Genomic DNA, 20,902 nt, shown 5'->3' with positions numbered 1-20,902 from the left:
TCGAGTGGCCAATCATCTGGCCATAGATGTGATGGGATTACTGTAACGTCCTCTCCTGTATCCAAAAGGGCTCTTAATACGAGGCGTGGTGGTCCCCCCAACTCTGGGAGCCATGGGGTAACTATAATATCTACTTCTGGTCGTGTGGTCATGTTTAGGGTGAGTGCCACATATGGCGAGGCTCTATTCCCAGCGTCCTGTATTGCGCGCTCCCATCTCCCCAAGGCAGCTGAGTTGGAAACTGCGTTATTGGAACCGCAGGCGACTGTGCTGGTCCCGGGGAAGGAAAGACTCCCTGTACCACACATTGCGCTGCTGTCGTCGGGCCTGTTGAGCTGATCACTGGGGCAGGTGGGGATGGCACGGCCCCCTGCCATCCCCTCTTCTCGTTTCCCCAGCCCGGTCTCCTTTGCTGACTCCCCACTTTGCACTGTCGAGCTCTGTGGCCTAGTCGCCCGCAGCGCCAGCATCGTAGGTCTCTCTCTCCTTCCCCTGTTCCAGGGGTGTTTGTTTTTGAAGGGCATTGTCGCGCCATGTGTCCTTGCCCCCCACACTTATGGCACGTAAGTAAGTCGTGCATCTCGACAGGCCGCATGGACCGCAGCCACTACCGGTTGCATACTTTGCATCTGTTCCTGTTCCAGCACGTAACGAATCATCTGTGAAAGCGTGGTCCCTATGGGTAACTGTCTTAGCAACACTGCGGTTTGTGGGTTTGCTTGCGTACGTGCACAGTCAAGCAATATCGCCTCCTTAGCTTGCTCGGGAAGTCGAGCAACCTTGAGCGCCGCTTGCAGCCGGTCTAAAAACTTTGTGAAGGGCTCACTTAACGATTGCCATATTTGGACCCATGGAGGCTCCCTTTTATCAAGAGCCGTAACGATGCATATCGCTTCTTGGGCAGCATTCGAAGATGCAGCAAAATCGCGCCCCCGCATTCGCTGAGCCTGTGCCTGAGGAGTTGCGAACTGCCCTTCACCCATCAGCTGCTCTAAAGTCACTCCTGCCATGGGATGGCCGGCCTGTTGCGCCTCGATAACAATTTGGGTGCACCGATTCCTCCACTCCTCCCTAAACAATACCATCATCGAGGGGGTCAATACGGCCCGCATCAACTGAATGATATCAAAAGGTGCAAGCGGCGTTGCAAAAACACAGTCTAGTAGGACTTGGGTCTCTGGGGAGTTTAATCCATGACTTTTCACTGTTGTGGCCAATTCTTTCACCAACTTCGTATCTAACGGTTGCCACTCATATCCCCCGCCTGCAGCTGCTCGGATGGGAAATGCTTGAATCGGAGGGGCCTGGAATCGCACTCCTTCCAAGACACAATTTTTTGCAATCATCCGCCAATCCGTCCCATTTGCCCTCTCTTTCGGCTTTTCCCCTGGCATTAGACTTTAAGCATTCGCCACCACCCCTCTCAATCGGCTGATCAATGCCTCGAGTTCCCTTGAAACCTCGTTAGTCTGGAATCCCACTCCCTTTTTTAAAGATTCGCCCCTCTTTGGTAATGATCTCGGAAGCGGGGGCGGATGAGCAACAGTCGAGGATTCCTCGTTGCCCCTTTCGTCCTCACTGCTATCAGAGCTCATGGGATAATCGTGTACAGGCTCCCTCCACTGTGAGGGAATACCAGTTCGCTTTCCCACTGCCCAAGGGGTAGGGGGTCCCTCTGGTGGCTCAGGTATCACTGGCAGTGCCGGGGGAGCCCTACCACCCCCCTTAGATGTCGTCATGACGCCGGTTCTCCTTGTTCCTCAGATCTTTTCCTGCGCTCCGCTCTCTGTGTGTCCAGTACCCGTCGATCACTGGGATTCAACAGGGCGTCCTCAGAAGGTGATGGTGCCTTCCCCTCCTTTTCTCCTTCCTGCCATCTTCCTTCACGTAATTCGCGATACCGCTGGGATCCCACATCGGCCCCCGGGACCCAATCCAGCAACCTATCAGTCAGCTCCCTTTCCACACATTGTTGCAACTCGCCCCAGGGGTATCGAGGAAGTGGCGGATCCGCCGGTGCAGGGGGCACCGAAGGTTCCGTGGGCGACTGCTCTAGACTCCCCGCTCGTAACGGGAACACCTTTCCTGACTCCTTTGTTCCCGTTGCGTCATAGCCTCCTTGCGCCTCCCCTTCCTCCGTTGGCTCAGCCCCCAGTAACGACAGTTCCGTCTGTGTCCCACAGGCCACTCCTTCCCAGCCAGCCTGTGTCCCCTCCGAAACTAAACCCGTTGGCTTTTTGTTCCCAGGAGATTCATGCCCCATCAGCGCGCTACGTGCGGCAAGCCAGCACCGCTTTGCTGCAAACCCCTTCTTGAGCACCCTTTCTACTGTTCCCCAGGCGCGAAGCCAGTCACTGGCTCCTCCAACATTATTTATGATCGCTTCTGTCAGCTCGTTGCGTATTTTTCCCCAATTTGAGGTGTCGAAAACTTCTGTGGGAGTGCCAAGCACTCCCCGGCGTAGCATCCATTGGATGCAGTCGCCCGTGGGCCTTTTCCTTATCACCCTATCCTCGCCCACCTCCGTTGCTACCAGCTTTAATACCTTTACGAGTTCCGCGAGCTCCATCGCTGCTGCCTGCAGCCGATCACGTCGGGGTCACCACTATGTAGCGTTCGTTACATATCAAGGTTATACCGGCGGATCTCCAGCCGACCCGGGCTGGGGAAGGAACAGTCAGCACACGCAGTGTGGGTGTTCAAGTCCCCCGTTTATTGCGCAGTAGTTTACCTTTATACTCCCAGCAGTAGGCGTGTCATGTTATAAGGGGCGGAGACAAGGGAGGGTCTACCTTTCACTCTTTCCGTACAGCGCGTGATCTTGCGGTCGCCAGCCCTTATCTTACTACACCAGTCAAGGACTTTTCAGCTTCCCATGCTCTGCCAGGTGCACAAGAAGCTGGGAGGGGACACAGTTGGGACAGCTGACCCCAACTGACCAAAGGGCTATTCCATACCATATGACATCATGCTCAGCGTATAAAGCTGGGGGAAGAAGAAGGAAGGGAGGGACGTCTGGAGTGATGGCATTTGTCTTCCCAAGTAACCGTTATGCATGATGGAGCCCCGCTTTCCTGGAGATGGCTGAACACCTGCCTGCCGATGGGAAGCAGTGAATGAATTCTTTGCTTTGCTTTGCTTGCGCGTGCGGCTTTTGCTTTACCTATTAAACTGTCTTTATCTCAACCCATGAGTTTTCTCACTTTTACTCTTCTGATTCTCTCCCCCATCCCACCGGTGGGGGGGAGTGAGCGAGCGGCTGTGTGGTGCTTAGTTGCTGGCTGGGGTTAAACCACGACAGTTCTGAATATGGTTCTGATGTAATTCTGCCTTCAGACCATAGAGTTTGCTGTCTATATACTTAGCCATATAGACTGAAATACTGGTTTCTTTTTCCTACTGTGTTCTTATTAAATCAGCCTTTAACAGATAGTCATGCTTCCTTTTGATTAGCGCTCTATCTTAAACTCAGTTTGTCCTGCCATTTCATCTCTAGATAGGCTTAGTAGCTAAATGGGTTATTTACTTTTACCGATATTTCACACAGGACACAGTTGCATGACCCTTTGCCCATACACAAATTGTTAGATAAAGTCACAGAAATCTTTTGTTCACAAGAGTAGAGAGTGTTCAAAGATAAATCAAAAAGTGAATCAGATTATCCAACAAAAAGCTTATTTGTATAGCAAAGCCAAACAACACAACCCTGTTAAAAAAAAATATACCTGAACAAAAGATTCCACTGACCTTAAGGATTTGGTCTAGGCTATGCAACTCTGCTTATGATAGAAATTCATAGAAAAAAACTCATACAGATCATCTTCCTCCCATAGTGCCATCTTGAAAGTGGATTACATCAATGACTAAGAAACTACCCGTTGCTCAGTTTCAGTACAAATATCTCGCATGCTCACAATAATGATTAGAATAAGCCTGCTTTAACATTCCTCAGGGCATCTTTGTGATAGCAGCACAAACCTTGTTCACCCTTCCTTGTAATTTCCAGTCTCCGCATGTCCCAAACTAGTAATTGTTTTCATTAAGGGTTTTAGTCAGAGGAACACAAACCATGCTGTGTGTCAGCCGCCTACATGACTGTGTGTTGCGGTTTAACCCCAGCCGGCAACTAAGCACCACGCAGCCGCTCGCTCACTCCTCCCCACCGGTGGGATGGGGGAGAGAATCAGAAGGGTAAAAGGGAGAAAACTCGTGGGTTGAGATAAGAACAGTTTAATAATTGAAGTAAAATAAAATAGAATAGTAGTAAAGCAAAAGCCGCGCGCGCACAAGCAAAGCAAAGCAAAGCAAAGCAAAGCAAGGTATTTGTTCGCTACTTCCCATTGGCAGGCAGGTGTTCAGCCATCTCCAGGAAGACAGGGCTCCATCATGCATAACGGTTACTTGGGAAGACAAACGCCATCCATCGCACCGAACTTCCCCCCCTTCCTCCTTCTTCCCCCAGCTTATATACTGAGCATGACGTCATATGGTATGGAATAGCCCTTTGACCAGTCTGGGTCAGCTGTCCCAACTGTGCTCCCTCCCAGCTTCTTGTGCACCCGGCAGAGCATGGGAAGCTGAAAAGTCCTTGACTAGTGTAAGCACTACTCAGCAAGAACCAAAACATCAGTGTGTTATCAACATTATTCTCATACTAAATCCAAAACACAGCACCAAACCAGCTACTAAGAAGAAAATTAACTCTATCCCAGCTGAAACCAGGTCACTGTGCTCACAGATACCCAGTACATACCATAGTCTTAGTGGATATTCTTGCAATCTTGATAAAAATTATTTTGCGCATGAGCATATGCAAGCCTCTCAGCCTGCAAACCCCAACAGCATCACTGCCTTTGTGTTAAGCAGGTCCTGGTGCTCCTATAGAGTCTGTTGATGTCCGTGCTTAAAGGTCTCACTGGAGCTCTGGCACCAATGGTTCAGATCCTGACCGTGCAAGGGCTGAGAACAGTCCAGCCACGTGAGTACGGGCCACACTCAAGGTTAGTGATCTCTGCTGTTACGCCACTAACTACAGTGGTGTAGTCATACTGTAACTACATCCACAACTGCATTGTGCTAGTGTAAAAAGTTTTCCTAATAAAACAGTGTTGTGCTGGTAATAATGACAGCAATGCCGCTGTTGAAACTACATGCAGGACAGTCTCTAGCTCTCCTTACAGCACTGAGCAACCTCAAGTCTTCCAGCCCTCTCATACCTCAGCTGCCTCTGGTGTAAATGATGCAGTGAAAGCTGGACAAGTTAATCAGAAGTTTTACTGGCCTGAGAGATGTGTTGTGAGGTTTCAGCGCCGTGAATAAATGTTCTGAAGGGCATACAAGATGAAAAGTCATACGTTAACATGCTACAAACTGAGAGCCATGTGGCTGGAAAAATTGACACATGCAAAATACTGTCAGCCCTTTAAAACTTACTGAAGTCTGCTGTGTCCCGCAGCTGTGCAGTCCAGCCCTCGTGGCCACAATCCCAGTTCTCTTTCTCAGAAGGAAACGTTTCTAACCTCTAGGGGTTGCAAAAGCCACCGAGTAACGCTGAGCCACACACAGAAGGGTGCTGCCTGCCTTAGCCTAGAGCCAGGGAGGAGAGAAGGTGTGCTCATCAGCAAAACCTTCTCAGGGAGAAAGAGAGGAGACTCCTCCTCTCGCCCCACTACCTGGGGCTGTTTTCACACCACTGCAGCTCCACCAGCCTGGGCAGGGGCTGGCCAGATACGACCCTGCCAGGCCAGTACAGCACTGCCCCACAAATCAGGATCTGAAGTCGACTCCTTTTTCTGCCTCCCCGGTACGAGGGGAGGGCTAGTGGCATGAGCAGGGCAGGGAGGAGAAAGCCACAGGACTGGGGGGCTTGAGCAGTGGCAGGGAAGGAGGGGAACTGCATGTTACCTGGGTTTGACTGTGGATTGGGATCAGTAATCTTAGTGAAAAATTTTCTGTCCTGAGGGAATATATCATTTATTCACACTGCGTGGGAACTAGGAGATACCAGGCTGCTGCCCCTCACTCGCAGGAGGGCAAGAGAGCAGGGGGAGGAAATCGATGTGACCAGACACAACATGGAAGGACCTCATGTGGTCCAGCCCCAGCCCACGACTGCTACGCCTCGGTACCAGGGGCCAGATCCATCCCGCCACCCACGCTGCCCAGCAGCCTCCTGCAGGAGCTCTCGGTCATGCTGAGAAGTCTGCCTGAGAAGGAGAGTGGAGGAGATCTGGGCAGCAGGCATGTACCTATGCTGGGCAATGCAGTGTCGTGCAGAAATATTTAACGTGGCTATATTTTTTCTGAGACCAAAGCTTTTATCTCTAGGTGGCACCTCACTAGGTCAGTCGGAGGTATCAATCATTTGGGCATGGCTTGGGTATAAAGATGGCTTACATCACACAATGCAAACATGCCCTGCATCACTGTTTCCAGCCTTTTTTTGCTGAGGAGCCATATGCTTTCTCATATAGCATTGCTACAGTGATTTTCATTTACGACCCAATAAAATCTAGGCTCAGCTTTGACAGTTATTTTATTACCTCTATTTTCCCTGTTCTGTTTGCTTGCTCATATAAACAGAAATGTGTGCAGATTTCTTTTTAAGTTTTTCACTTCTTTCAGGAACCATTTTCTGATGCATTAAAGAACTCAGCTGAGAAACACTGCCCTAAACTACAAGACATGCATAGCCCTTTTCAAAGCTATTGAATGTTCAAGACTTCTTTTTTTTTTTTTTAATCTATCAAAAATCTCAAGTGAGTGGACTCCAATGGTATTGAATTTTGTTTAAAAATAATAATAATACATTCCAGTAGCTTCAGTTCAAGCAGCAAAACTGTGAGTCCCATTTCAAGCATTCAGAAAGAAAATATGACCTAACTGCATTAAAATTTGCCTTAAAAATATTTCCTCTTAGGCTATTTTAGTTCAGAAAGAGGGGTGGTGTGGGTTTTTTTTGTTAATGCCTGAGTCATCAAAGCCTGTAAACGTGACAAAAGACTAACAACAGCAGCGCTCTAAGACAGGACTGATACAAAAATTCACGGATGCTTCTCCTCACAGACCGAATCTCCCCAAGGGAGAAACGGAGTATTCGGAGAGTCCCTGAAACGAAACTCAATAGCAACGAAGTTACTATTAAGCAGGTATCCTTTATTGCAGCGCTGGGCAGCACTGGGGATTCTCCACCATAAGTGCTCCCCCGATTTGGTAGACTTTCAGAGATTATATACTATAAAATCCTACATATTCACAGGATTTCCGAGAACTCATTTACATAAACATGAGATTTCCTGGAACTCATTAACATATGCAAATGTCCGATCCGCATGCGCAGTCGTCTCCCGTGGTGGTCTTTGGGGGTCTTCAGATGAAGGCTCGTAGTCTTCTTCACTGTGTTCGCTGATTGACCTTTGCTTCTGCGCAAACTCAGTCCTAGGATCACGTAAACAGTGTCCTTCAAGGCTGCTGTTGTCATTCTGTTGTGACTTCCCATCTTCCGTGCATTTGTTCTCCCAGGGCCGAGTTGTCTGAGATGGGATTATCCCGGAGCCCCCTTATCTTACAACCATTCTAACTACTCTCTAAATCACAAAGGCCTTTCTTTTGTTTAGTTAAGTGACTAAGGTATTTACAATATCCTCCTTGCCCCTAGGCTTTAATTCTTTCAGGAGGCATTTTGAGGCAGTGGCTTTTGTCTATCTTGGCATTAACCCTTTCAGGACCTCCTGCGGCGAAACAGCCGTTCCTCTCTGCAGAGCTTTCAAGGGAGAGGAGGAGGAAAAGCAACTTTGTAAACACAAAACAAAAGGGCTGTTCACTGTTTAATGAGAGCTTGATCACTAAAGGCAGAGAGCAGGTTTTCTTTTGGAGTGCAGGGAGCCAGTGCAACCTAGTCCAGAATGAGAAACTAGTCTCATTTACAGAGTGCGATGCTGCCTAGCATTAAGCGCCCATTACTAGTAACACCAGCGAGAACTGAAGCAGGTCCACTTGCTCAGGGCAGAAGTGATATGTAGCATTTCTTCCCTCTCCAGCGAAGCACACACCCTGCCTCCCTGCAGCCTTTTGCAAATAGGCGTTACTGTTCGAGAAAAACAGCACTCCTCTGCAAGAGGATGTACTCACACGAGCCTGCGTCTGAATCCCTATACTCTTTAACTTTCCCCCCACTCCATCCAATTTTACCCACATTTGCAAGAACACTGATTAATTCTGGAGCCATAATTCAGCACGCGCTGACTTTGGCTTTTCAAGGATGTTGAGAATTCATCGCTCCAGTGGGAGCAGCGGATGTCTCGTGTGTCACTGAATCATAAAAATCATGACTGGAAAGAACCTTGAAAAGTCGTTCAAGTTCATTCAGCCCATCCTGGGAAGGATCAACTACACAAAGATCAACTATACAAACCACTCCTGGCAAATGTTCAATTTAATCAGTTCTTACAAACCTCCAGTGATGGAGATGTCACAACCTTCCTCTGTATTCAGAGCATCCCTATGTAAATATCCTTATACATCCTCATTAGTTTCAACTGGAGTACCCACAAATAGATGCCACCAAAAATAATAGCGTTAAGGTGTGCTACTCAAGAATGCCCACCATGTCCTCATCCTGTTCCTGCTAAAGATTTACTGTTCATCTTCAAGATGAAAGATTTACTGTTCATAAGCTTCCCTGCAGAACATGAACCTTAGGTACCATTTGGTACCTTAGGTACATCATTCTACCATAATTTTCTTTTTCTTTTGTGGCAAAACTAGTTTAAAAGGTCCTCTTCTTTTACATGACAGCCATTTGTTTCTGTCCCCAGATCACAATTTACCATTCTCTCAGTTGTGCTAATACACCTGTAGGGACAAAATGAAAAGCAGCACGTGGAAATGGTCTGGATTAAAAGAAAAATCAGCCATTTTTGCTCTCCCTCTGTCCCAAATGACCCCAGTTCATTGAAGAGATTTGATTTACAACAGGACCTCACAAATTGTTGAATTGGCACAACAAGGAACAAATGAACTCAAGCACAGAGATTTACATGAGCCTGGCATGGACAGGCTGGGAAGGAACTCCTTAAATTCACTTCTTTATCCTTCAGATCCTCCCTAGGCAGCAGTAGCATGGTCATAAAATTGGCACTACTGAGGCCAGACTGACTAGAACCAGAACATTTGGGCAATGCTGGGTGAAATTTTATTATTCATAGTCTCAAAGGCACACAGGTGGGAATTCCTTTTCCCGATCCTGAAAGGACATGTTGCACTGCCCACGAGCTGTCTACCTACAAGAACTGCAAGAACTACCTACATTAACATCTAACAGCCCTGAATTTATTCTTCTGAAATGCTTATCTATAATTCAGTCATCTCCAATTGCTTTATACAGTTTGGAAATGCATCTAATCAGATGGCACAGACAACTGTGCTGGGGCCAGATGAATTTTTTAATGTAATTGATCATAGCACTGTACTCTGCAGAGTCACAAGGGGCCAGATGTCTTCCCTCTCCCGATAGGAGAGGGAAGGAGGCAGAAAGGAGCTCAAAAGCAGCCTTTCCTGCCCTCCCTTCAAAGAACATTTGAGCTGAATTTATTGAACCTACACCTCTATCCTTGTACAAAAATGCAATGGGATATTTAATAGCAGCAAATGGTGGTTCTGGAGGTGATTAATGTTCAACATCCTATATTTTTTTCCCTGATTCTGTGTTTTTAGCCCTTGCACCTAGAGCATTAACTAATAGCATTAGGAACGTAGACAGCTGGGAAAGTGTGGGAATAAATGAGATAGTGTTTTACTTTGACAACATGCAGCTGTGCCCTTGAGGCTTGTTACAAACAGGTTCACAGGAATGCAGCTGTGGCCTTGAGGCTTGTTACAAACAAGTTTGTGAAACTTAGAGGCAGAAAAATAAGGATGAGATTGGATACATCCCTGAAAGAGGAATTCGCGTGCACCAGCTTGAAGAACCAATAAGTAACGCTGAAGAGACGCGTGGACAAAAGACAGTAGCCAATGAAATGGGTTTTGCTTGCTCGTGAACACTAGATCATATTATAAAAGGGATAGATTGTAAAAATAAAGTGTTATTATCATCGCCATTGTCATTGTCGTTGTCGTTGTCGTCGTCTTCTTCACTTGTCTTCGCCTAAACTCATACGCGGAGTCCGTGTTTAATTGCCACAAATGGTGACCCCGACGTGATTCGGTCCTACGACGTGATTCAATCCTACGACGTGATTCGGTCCTAAGAACCGTGGACGAGAGAGCGGCCGGTGGCAAGCCCAGCTGAACTTTATTGCAGCGGACCAGATTGCTGCTTGTCCGGACAATTAATCGCCTCGGGAAAAAGAGGCGAGCAGCTGGGGATGGGAAAATGGAGGTGCAAATGTCCTCGGAAGAAAAATCTATTTTGCGTATATTTTTGCGAATCCTTGCAAAAAGGGGCATAAATTATGATGAAGGAAAGGTTCGGTTGTTGTTAACTTGGCTGCGAAAAAACGGGCAACAAGCAAACGCAGTGACCGCGTTCCAGGTGGAGACTTGGGAGGAAGCAGGAAAAGTGTTATGGGAAGCGGCCACCAGGGGGGACAGTAATGCCACAAGTGTTTTGACGACGTGGCGTTTACTGAAAGACTCTTTAGAACAATTAGAGTCAGACCGAAAGGCTGCAGCTTCTGCTGCCACTCCGGAGCTAACCCCGCAGGGCACGCCAGAAACACCGACATCGGGTTCGTCCTCCGACATGCCCTTGCTCGCGGGTGCTCAGGCTGCACAACCCTCCACCCCCCCCGCGCCGCCGCTACCCTCTGCGCCGCTTTCTCCTTCACCTGCTCCTATGGCTTCAACACCTCTGCTAGACCTCCCGATCCCTGCAACCAGTACTCCACTTCCCCGCCCACCCCCGGCCCCTGCTGCGTCGGCACTCTTACTGCCTTTCTCTGCTGCTTCTAATGCCGATACTCCACAAACCCATAATCAATTGCCGCCCGAGGAATGGGGGGCATAAGCCGCTGCTGCGAGGTGGCAAAAGATTAGACACCAAGCATTGCAAGCGGGAGGTACATCTTTTTGTTCAGCGGTAGCGTGTCCCGTCATACGCAGCAATGCAAATGTCCCCGATGAGCATGAACCTTTTGGCTATAATGTTTTAAAAGATCTACGACAAACAGTTGCTGCGCATGGACCGGGTTCTCCTTTTACACAATCCCTGCTATGGGGAATATTTACAAATGAAATAGTACCATTTGATATATGCACGCTTACTAATCTTATATTGACCCCAACGCAAAAGGTGATCTTTGAAAGCACCTGGCGTACCGCCTGCCAAAACGCCACAATTATCAATATGCAGCGACAACAAGGCGACCCTTTACAAGGGGCAGAACTCCCACAGCTTATGGGGGATCCGCCGCTAAATCACCCAACGTTACAGGCACGATTACGACCAGAGATATTAGCACAAGGCAGAGACCTTGCTTTACAGGCATTACTAAGAGTGCCGGATGTGGGAAGAGCGACAACATCATTTACATTACTAAAGCAAGGGACAGGAGAGGGATATATCTCATTCTCAGATCGTCTTAAAGAGGCTTTGGAAAAACAAGTCGAAAATGCAGAAGCAAGAGAGGTCCTACTCCTAAAATTAGCCTTTGAAAATGCAAATACGGACTGTAAAAAAGTGCTTTTGCCTCTAAAAAATCCCTCCTTAATGGACATGATAGAAGCTACCCAGAAGGTGGGGTCAGTGTCCCATAATATGGAAACATTAGCTACAGCTTTTGCCGCCGCAATGAAAGTACAGAAATCACGTTTCTTCTGTGGTAAAACTGGACATTTTAAAAGAGATTGCCCACAATTGAGAAGGGGAGGAAAACCGAGCGCACCAAGCGCACCCGGACTATGTCCAAAATGTAAAAAAGGAAGGCATTTCGCGAACCAATGTCGATCGAAATATGACGTAGATGGCAAACCATCATTACCGAGATCAGGAAACTCGCGAGGGAGCGCGAAAGCGGAGCGCACTCAGACAGCAAATACGCCGTTACAAGCCTTTCCGATTGTCTCCGAGCCAGCACCACCGGCAGTGCTGGACTGGATGTTTCCACAGACACCACAATTCTAATTACGGACCGAGCAGTGCATAAAGTACCGCTACAAGCCAAGGGACCAATCGGAAATGGACTAAGTGCTCTGCTATTAGGTCGCTCCAGTGCCACCCTACAAGGACTATTTGTTTTACCAGGACTTATAGGCGCTGATTATGAGGGACAATTACAAGCGATGCTATGGACTCCCTCACCTCCAGTACAGATTCCCAGAGGAAGCAAAATTGCTCAGTTAATACCATTCAAAGCACAAGTTCGACAGGCTGAGTCAAGAACAAGAGGCACTGCAGGTTTTGGCTCCACAGGCCAGCCAGAAATCTTTTGGACACAACAAATACAGAATGACCGACCATTATTAGTATGCACCTTGTCTCTGCATCATGGAAAACCCCCTCAAATCACAATAAGAGGCATGATCGACACCGGAGCCGACTTTACCATTATCTCTGCTCTTCATTGGCCGCAAACATGGCCACTGGTCTCCGCCCATGGTGCCATAGCAGGTATTGGTGGCTCAACGGTAGCCAAGCAAAGTGCTAATATTGTCCAAATCATTACTCCTGAGGGTCAAGCAGCATCTACAAAACCTTACATAGTGCCGGCTCCGCTAACTTTATGGGGAAGAGATGTACTAAGTGCCTGGGGGACCACTATTACCACCACTACGTCTACTTCTGCTGCACATTTTTAATAGGGGCCACTGAAGAGTGGGCCGAATATCGACCCACACTGAAACTAACCTGGAAAACAGAGGAACCGGTGTGGGTGGACCAGTGGCCCCTGACTACTGAAAAGGCCCAAGTGTTGAAAGATCTAGTGCAGGAACAACTGGAACAAAGACATATAGTACCTACCACTAGCCCTTGGAATACGCCAGTATTTGTTATCAAGAAGAAGAGTGGAAAATGGCGATTACTGCATGACCTCCGGAAGATAAATGAAGTTATGGAGGATATGGGAGCTTTACAGCCTGGGATGCCATCACCAACAATGATTCCTCGCAATTGGAACGTCCTGGTTATGGACCTAAAAGACTGTTTCTTTACCATTCCCCTTGCGAAGGAGGATGCGAAACGCTTTGCCTTCTCTGTGCCAGCAGTCAATCAATCGGAACCCATGCAAAGGTATCATTGGACTGTTTTACCGCAAGGAATGAAAAATAGCCCAACAATTTGTCAACAATATGTAGCCCGTGCTTTGTCGCCAATTCGGATGCAGTATCCACAATTATTGTGTTACCATTACATGGATGACATTTTAATAGCCGGAAGACCGGAAATCGAGTTACAAGCAGTAGAAAAAGAGATACGACGAGCTCTAAACAGATATGGACTTGAAGTAGCCCCTGAAAAGGTACAGAAAACTGAGCCTTGGAAATATCTGGGCTGGAAAATCTTGCAACAAACAATTGAACCCCAATCGATACAGATTAAGCTGAACATCAAAACCCTAAATGACCTACAGAAAGTGTTAGGAACCATCAACTGGGTCTGGCCATATCTTGGACTGACAAATGAACAGCTAGCTTCTCTTTTTGAATTGCTAAAAGGAGATAACAACCTTGCATCTGCATGTCAGTTGACGTCTGACGCACGACAGGCTCCGCAAGAACTCAATCAAGCGATACAAAACCGAAAAGCACACTGTCGCGTAGAAGATCAACCCCTGCAACTTTATATATTCTCCCACAGTTACCAAGCCTTAGGATTGTTAGGCCAATGGGTACCCACACTAACAGATCCATTGGTTGTTTTAGAATGGATTTTTCTGTCATACCAGCCCAAAAAGACAATTGTTACTCAATTAGAAATGCTAGCAGGTATTATCTGTAAAGGGTGAAAGTGTGCGGTCCAATTAACAGGCACGGAAGTACAACATATTTATATACCATTGACAGGGGAATATCTGGAATGGTGCCAAGCAAATAGCCTCCCATTGCAAATAGCATTGGAAAGATTTCCAGGAAAGATAGATATACATTATCCTGCCCACAAACTCATCCAATTACATTCAGAAGTTCTGATCCAGAGAACACCATTATGTCAAAATTATCCCATAGACGGGCCCACTATCTTTACAGATGGCTCTGGAAAAACCGGAAAAGCTGCCCTTGTGCGGTTTGATAACGAACAATGGCAGGAAAAGGTGTATCATATACAAGGATCTCCACAAGTGGTAGAACTCTATGCAGTGGTACAAGTTTTTACTCTATGGACTAACCAGGCTATAAACCTCGTTTCTGACTCTATATGTTTGCAATGTAGTTCGCAGATTAGAAAAAAGCGTGGCTTAAACATGTCCCGAATGAACAGCTGTTTAGCCTGTTTAAACAGTTGTGGCTGTTAATTAAGAATAGGCAGCATCCATATTTTGTGATGCACGTACGAAGTCATACTCAGTTACCTGGGTTCATAACAGAAGGAAATGCTAGGGCTGATCATTTAACAGCACCGGTTTGGTCACAACCTATACCGGAAAAAACACAACAAGCAAGGCTCTCTCATGCCTTTTTTCACCAAAACAAAACGCAAGGGCATTAAAACAACAATTTGATCTCTCGTGGGGAGAGGCAAAGGAAATTTTGCGTGCCTGCCCAGACTGTCAACAGTTTGCATCTATTCAGGCAACAGGGGTTAACCCACGGGGCCTACAGGCACTTCAGCTTTGGCAATCCGACGTCACCCATATAATGGACTTTGGTCGCTTGAAGTATGTCCGTGTTTCTATAGACACTTTTTCTGGAGCTGTATGGGCTACTGCGCACAGTGGGGAAAAAAGTAAAGATGTTATTAGACACTGGCTATCAGCCTTTGCTGCCCTTGGCGTCCCTCACCGCATAAAGACAGATAATGGTCCCAGATATGTTAGTAGTAAATCTACACAATTTCTTAATCGATGGGGAATTCAAAGTAGCACTGGAATTCCTCATTCACCACAAGGCCAAGCCATAGTAGAACACGCACATCGCACTCTAAAATCCATGTTGCAAAAACAAAAAGGGGGAATGCCAGGAGCCACTCCAGCAGACAGACTAAGCAAAGCCGTGTATGTGTTAAACTACCTGAACATGTCTGAAAATAATATTCCTGTTATTATCTCTCATTTTCTGTCTCTTCAATCAAAAGATTTAACAGCCACACCACAGAAGGCCCGAGTTTTTACAAAATCGCTACAAACAGGTAATTGGGAAGGTCCTTTTGATCTACTAACCTGGGGCAGAGGGTATGCTTGTGTCTCAACAGATGTAGGACCTAAGTGGGTACCTGCAAGGTGCGTACGACCGGCTCTTGCATCGGATAACAAGAACGAACAGCAGAAGACACTGAACTCTGAGAAGACTGATGGGGAATGACTTATCAGATAACTGCGAATTAATCCATAAAGCAATCAAAGATTTGAAGTTAGCAAATTACAAGGCAGTGATGGATTTGGTTGGCTGAATCACTTACTAACAAGTTGGGGAATTGGCGGGTGGATAATGTCTCTAATCAAAATGGGTCTTTTGTTGTTACTAATACTTTGCACTATAATAATGATAGTTTCTTGTCTAGTGTCTTGGGTACAGAAAATGCTATAGAATATGATTAAACAAGCTTTTGTGGCAGAAAAACAAAAAGGGGGAATTGTGGGAATAAATGAGATAGTGTTTTACTTTGACAAGATGCAGCTGTGCCCTTGAGGCTTGTTACAAACAGGTTCGCAGGAATGCAGTTGTGGCCTTGAGGCTTGTTACAAACAAGTTTGTGAAACTTAGAGGCAGAAAAATAAGGATGAGATTGGATACATCCCTGAAAGAGGAATTCGCGTGCACCAGCTTGAAGAACCAATAAGCAAAGCTGAAGAGACTCGTGGACACTAGATCACATTATAAAAGGGATAGACTGTAAAATAAAGTGTCTTCGCCTAAACTCATACGTGGAGTCCGTGTTTAATTGCCACATTCTCTCTCATTTTTTTCCTCTTTTCCTTACAATTTATTACTATTATTTCTTTTTTTTAATTTATTAAACTGTTTTTATCTCAACCCACAAGTTTTCTCACTTTTACCCTTCCGATTCTCTCCCCCATCCCACCGGGGCGGGGGCAGGGAGTGAGTGAGCAGCTGTGTAGTGCTTAGTTGCCAGCTGGAGTTAAACCACAACAGCAAGCACTTTTCAAGCACTAGGCCAACAGCATGGTCTTTTTTCCGAAGCATACCACAGACACTCTTCCTTCAATATGTTCTAGCTGCCACAATGATTATATGATACATCAAGATTGGCAGGTACAGTTAAATGTCATACCCCTCAGGCCTACCTTTCAAAAGGAGTTCATACTCTTGATGAATGGCTCCTAATCAGGAAATCACCAGGAAAGCTGTTACAGATATGCATTATGTAGTTTCCTTTTCACTTCTGTTAAATTAAAGCAATATTTTAAATATCCTGAATACAAATTTTGTTTGCTTCTCTTATTACAAGGTCTGAAGGAAAAACAGGAGACGGTCTTATTTCCTTAGCAACAGAGTCAGGTGTGATTTATGCCACTGTGCGTCCCTGCAGCTGTCTCCAAGCAACAAACCAAACTGCAATGCCAACTGTTGTACGCACAATATACAGAGGGGGCTGAGGGAAAACTCTGAAGCCCAAATACCTATCCCTAGCATCAAACAGGAGGCAAGACTGAACAAAAGTGAGATTATCATAGAAATGGAAATCAATCAAATAATCTAAGCATCTCAGTTCACTCTGTGAAGAATAATCTATTTTAAATCAGTCAGCACTTAGATGACAGCTGTAGATGTGTGTTAATACTTTACTGAGGCTTTGCCTTAGCTTACAAAAGTGGTACCACTGCGTCTGCTGTCCCTGAGCTGGCTCATCAGGAGTTCTCATGGAAAATAGAGTAATTGTATAGCAAAAAATATTTTCAGTAATAATTCACTGTTAAAGTAGTTACCAAAATTTGCAAAACTTCATTTGCCATTTCAAAGCTATTTCCTCTTCAGAGACTTGCATCTACAATTGTATTGTGCTGGCAAACACCGCGTTTCTAAATAACAACTGTGAAGCCTTGACAAATGCAATCATGACAGATAGCACTATTTTCCTGAAAAAAATTACTGTTTTAGTTAAGGTGAAATTTGCTTTGGAAGCGGAGGTTTTGCAAATGAAAGCTGTTTATGCATCAGTTTCCTCAAGCCAATGCTTTTTAGGTGCTTTTCAGATGAAAGAACCAATACCTGTGGGTTACAAAAAGCAAGAAAGCACTCCCTCGTGTCAACGTTTCATTCCAACCTGTAATTTACTCTTACCGGAAAAAGAAAAGAAAAGAAAAGAAAAAGAAAAAGAAAAAGAAAAAGAAAAAGAAAAAGAAAAAAAAAGAAAAGAAAAGAAAAGAAAAAAAAAGAAAAAAAAAGAAAAAAAAAAAAAAGAAAAGAAAAGAAAAGAGAAAAGAAAAGAAAAGTTGGAAGGGACCTACAATGATCATCTAGTCCAACTGCCTGACCACTTCAGGGCTGACCAAAAGTTAAAGTATGTTATTAAGGGCATCGTCCAAATGCCTCTTAAACACTGACAGGCATGGGGCATCAACCACCTCTCTAGGAAGCCTGATCCAGTGTTTGACCACCCCCTCAGTAAAGAAATGTTTCCTAATGTCAAGTCTGAACCTCCCCTGACGCAGCTTTGACCCATTCCCACGCGTCCTGTCACTGGATGCCAGGGAGAAGAGATCAGCACCTCCCTCTCCACTTCCCCTCCTTTCCGGCAGCTGTAGAGAGCAATGACGTCACACCTCAGCCTCCTTCTCTCCAAACTAGACAACCCCAGAGTCCTCAGCTGCTCCTCATAGGACATGCCTTCCAGCCCTTTCACCAGCTTTGTTGCCCTCCTCTGGGCACATTCAAGGACCTTAACAGCCTTCTTAAATTGTGAGGCCCAGAACTGCATGCAGTACTCAAGGTGAGGCTGCAGCAATGCTAAATACAGTGGGATAATCACCTCTTTTGACCGGCTGGATATACCGTGTTTGATGCACCCCGGGATGTGGTTTTCCCTCTTGGCTGCCAGGGCACACTGCTGGCTCATATTGAGCCTACTGTCAACCAGCACCCCCAGATCCCTTTCTGCAGGGCTGCTCTCCAGCCACTCCTCTCCCAATCTATACTTGTGTCCGGCATTACTCCATCCCAGGTGCAGAATCTAGCATTTGTTCTTGTTAAATTTCATGCCATTGATGATTGCCCAATGCTCCAATCTATCTAGATCCCTCTGCAAGGCCTCTTGTCCCTCAAGACAGTCAACAGCACCTGCCAGTTTAGTATCATTGGCAAACTTGCTAAGGGTGCATTCAACTCCTGCATCCAGATCAGTGATAAAAATATTGAACAGAACTGGCCCTAGCATTGAGCCCTGAGGAACACTGCTGGTGACCGGTTGCCAGCCAGATGTAGCCCCATTCACTACAAGCCTTTGAGCCCTGCCCTTCAGCCAGTTCTTCACCCAGCACACCGTGTACCTACTCATCCCACAGTTGGACAACTTGCCCAGAAGGATGCTGTGAGGGACAGTATCAAAAGCCTTACTAAAATCCAGAAAAGCTACATCCACCGCCTTCCCTTCATCCACTAGGTGGGTGACCTTATCATAGAAGGATATCAAATTGGTTAGACAGAACTTTCCCTTTGTGAACTCATGTTGACTGTGCCCGATGATTGCTTTGTCCTTTAAATGCCTTTCAGTAGCACCCAGCATGATCTTCTCCATAATTTTTCCAGGTACTGAGGTTAGACTAACAGGTCTGTAGTTTCCTGGGTCTTCCCTCACACCCTTCTTGTAAATTGGAATAGCATTGGCTAGCTTCCAGTCAGTGGGGACCTCCCCAGACTCCCAAGACCTTTGGTAGATGATCGAGAGGGGTCCTGCTGTGACATCCGCTAGCTCCTTCAGTACTCTGGGGTGAATCCCATCAGGCCCCATGGCCTTATGGACATTCAGTTGATCCAACTGGTCCCTTACAATTTTAGTGTCCACAAATGGAAAGTCACTGTTCCCGCAGTCATGGTCCTCTGACTCAGAGGACCGTGCAGCCCAAGGTCTATCAGTATTATTAAAGAATGAGGCAAAAAACATTTTTTTCTCCCTATTTGTCAGGTGACCATGTTCAACAAGTATCGACCTATTGTTTTCTTTAGACCTCCTCTTGCTATTAATATACTTTAAAAAAGCCCTTCTTGTTATCTGAAACAACACTGGCCAGTTTCAACTCTAATTGAGCTTTGGCCTTTTGTGTCTTCTCCCTGCATACTCGAACCACAGCTCTGTAATCTTCCTCAGAAGCCTGACCTCACTTCCAGAGATTGTGTAATTTCTTTTTCCTCTTGAGCTCCATGAGGAGTTCCCTGTTCAGCCAAGCTGGTCTTCTGCCCCACTTCCTTGGCTTACGACACAGTGGAATTGCCTGCTCCTGTGCTTCTAAAAGGTGGTTCTTAAAAACTGACCAGCACTTGTGGACTCCCAAGGCCTCAAAAACAGATTCCCAGGGGACACTGCTAAGTAGCTCCCTGAATAGCTTAAAGTTTGCTCTCCTGAAGTCCAGAGTAGCAACTCTGCTGTCCTTTTTTCTTATGACCCTGAAAATTTTAAACTCAACCATTTTGTGATCACTGTGGCCAAGACAGCCACCTACCATCACATCTCCCACAAGTCCATCTCTAGTCACAAATAGCAAGTCTAGGAGGGCATCTTTCCTAGTTGGTTCACTGAGTACCTGTGACAAGAAGTTATCTCCTACAAACTTCAAGAATTTCCAAGACCTGCTCATCACAGCAGTATGATATTCCCAGTTGATGTCTGGGAAGTTGAAATCTCCAATAAGGACAAGGGCTACCGATCCTGAAATTTCTCCTAATTGCCTATAGAATAACTCATCAGTGCTTATATCCTGGCAGTAGACACCCACTACATCATCTCCTCTGTTTTCCATCCCCCTAATCCTCACCCAGAGGCTCTCAACCACATCATCACTAACTGTAAGGGCTGTACAGTCAAAACTCTCCCTTACATATAGTGCAACACCTCCACCTTGCCTGCCTATCCCTCCTGAACAGTTAATGATGTTAGATAAAAATCCATGGCAGGCAGGGCAAAGAACAAAGCAACTTCCATTTAAGTGTTTTAAGAAAAAAGAAAAAAAGTAATGAAAGCAAGATGGGCACCCATTTACTGAACAGTTTTTTTCTACCTCATTAGTAACAGCCTTTTTAGTCATTTACTGCTCTATATCTGGGAAAAGGCAAGACGAGGTACTACATGAAGTATTTTTATTACAATGATGAACTGGTTCCCAGGCCAGCAGTAGCCAAAGCAGCACACCAAGCTATATATAAGGGATAAACACGTGAGTCAACAGGGCCAGATAACTTTTTCATAAGTCATGAAATAAATTTACTGAGGAAGATTCTAAACAATTGATTTTCTATGGAAAATAAATTTTAGAAGAGGCCAGAGAAAATACCTGATTGTGGGAATAAATGAGATAGTGTTTTACTTTGACGAGATGCAGCTGTGCCCTTGAGGCTTGTTACAAACAGGTTCACAGGAATGCAGCTGTGGCCTTGAGGCTTGTTACAAACAAGTTTGTGAAACTTAGAGGCAGAAAAATAAGGATGAGATTGGATACATCCCTGAAAGAGGAATTCGCGTGCACCAGCTTGAAGAACCAATAAGTAACGCTGAAGAGACGCGTGGACAAAAGACAGTAGCCAATGAAATGGGTTTTGCTTGCTCGTGAACACTAGATCATATTATAAAAGG

The 20,902-nt window shown here is 45.9% G+C and overlaps 2 protein-coding genes across 2 annotated transcripts in view; one reads left to right on the top strand and one right to left on the bottom strand.

Moving 5' to 3' along the window:
• The window catches only part of LOC148055421 (uncharacterized), a 100,897-nt gene that overhangs the window by 29,663 nt on the left and 50,332 nt on the right, over nucleotides 1–20,902 (bottom strand). The gene's annotated exons all lie outside the window — the stretch shown is intronic.
• On the top strand, nucleotides 11,009–12,128 carry LOC148055423 (endogenous retrovirus group K member 24 Gag polyprotein-like; the record flags this gene model as incomplete). The annotated part of the gene is made up of 1 exon (XM_087760474.1): nucleotides 11,009–12,128. A coding segment is annotated over one exon (1,116 nt), but the record flags the coding sequence as incomplete, so codon positions are not given.

The sequence above is a fragment of the Nipponia nippon genome, unplaced genomic scaffold, assembly GCF_047370975.1.
Source record: "Nipponia nippon isolate SJK-2023a ecotype South Korea unplaced genomic scaffold, ASM4737097v1 scaffold_22, whole genome shotgun sequence".
Taxonomy (NCBI): domain Eukaryota; kingdom Metazoa; phylum Chordata; class Aves; order Pelecaniformes; family Threskiornithidae; genus Nipponia; species Nipponia nippon.
The sequence above is the reverse complement of the archived record's forward strand: the minus strand, read 5'-3'. Positions and strand labels throughout refer to the sequence as shown.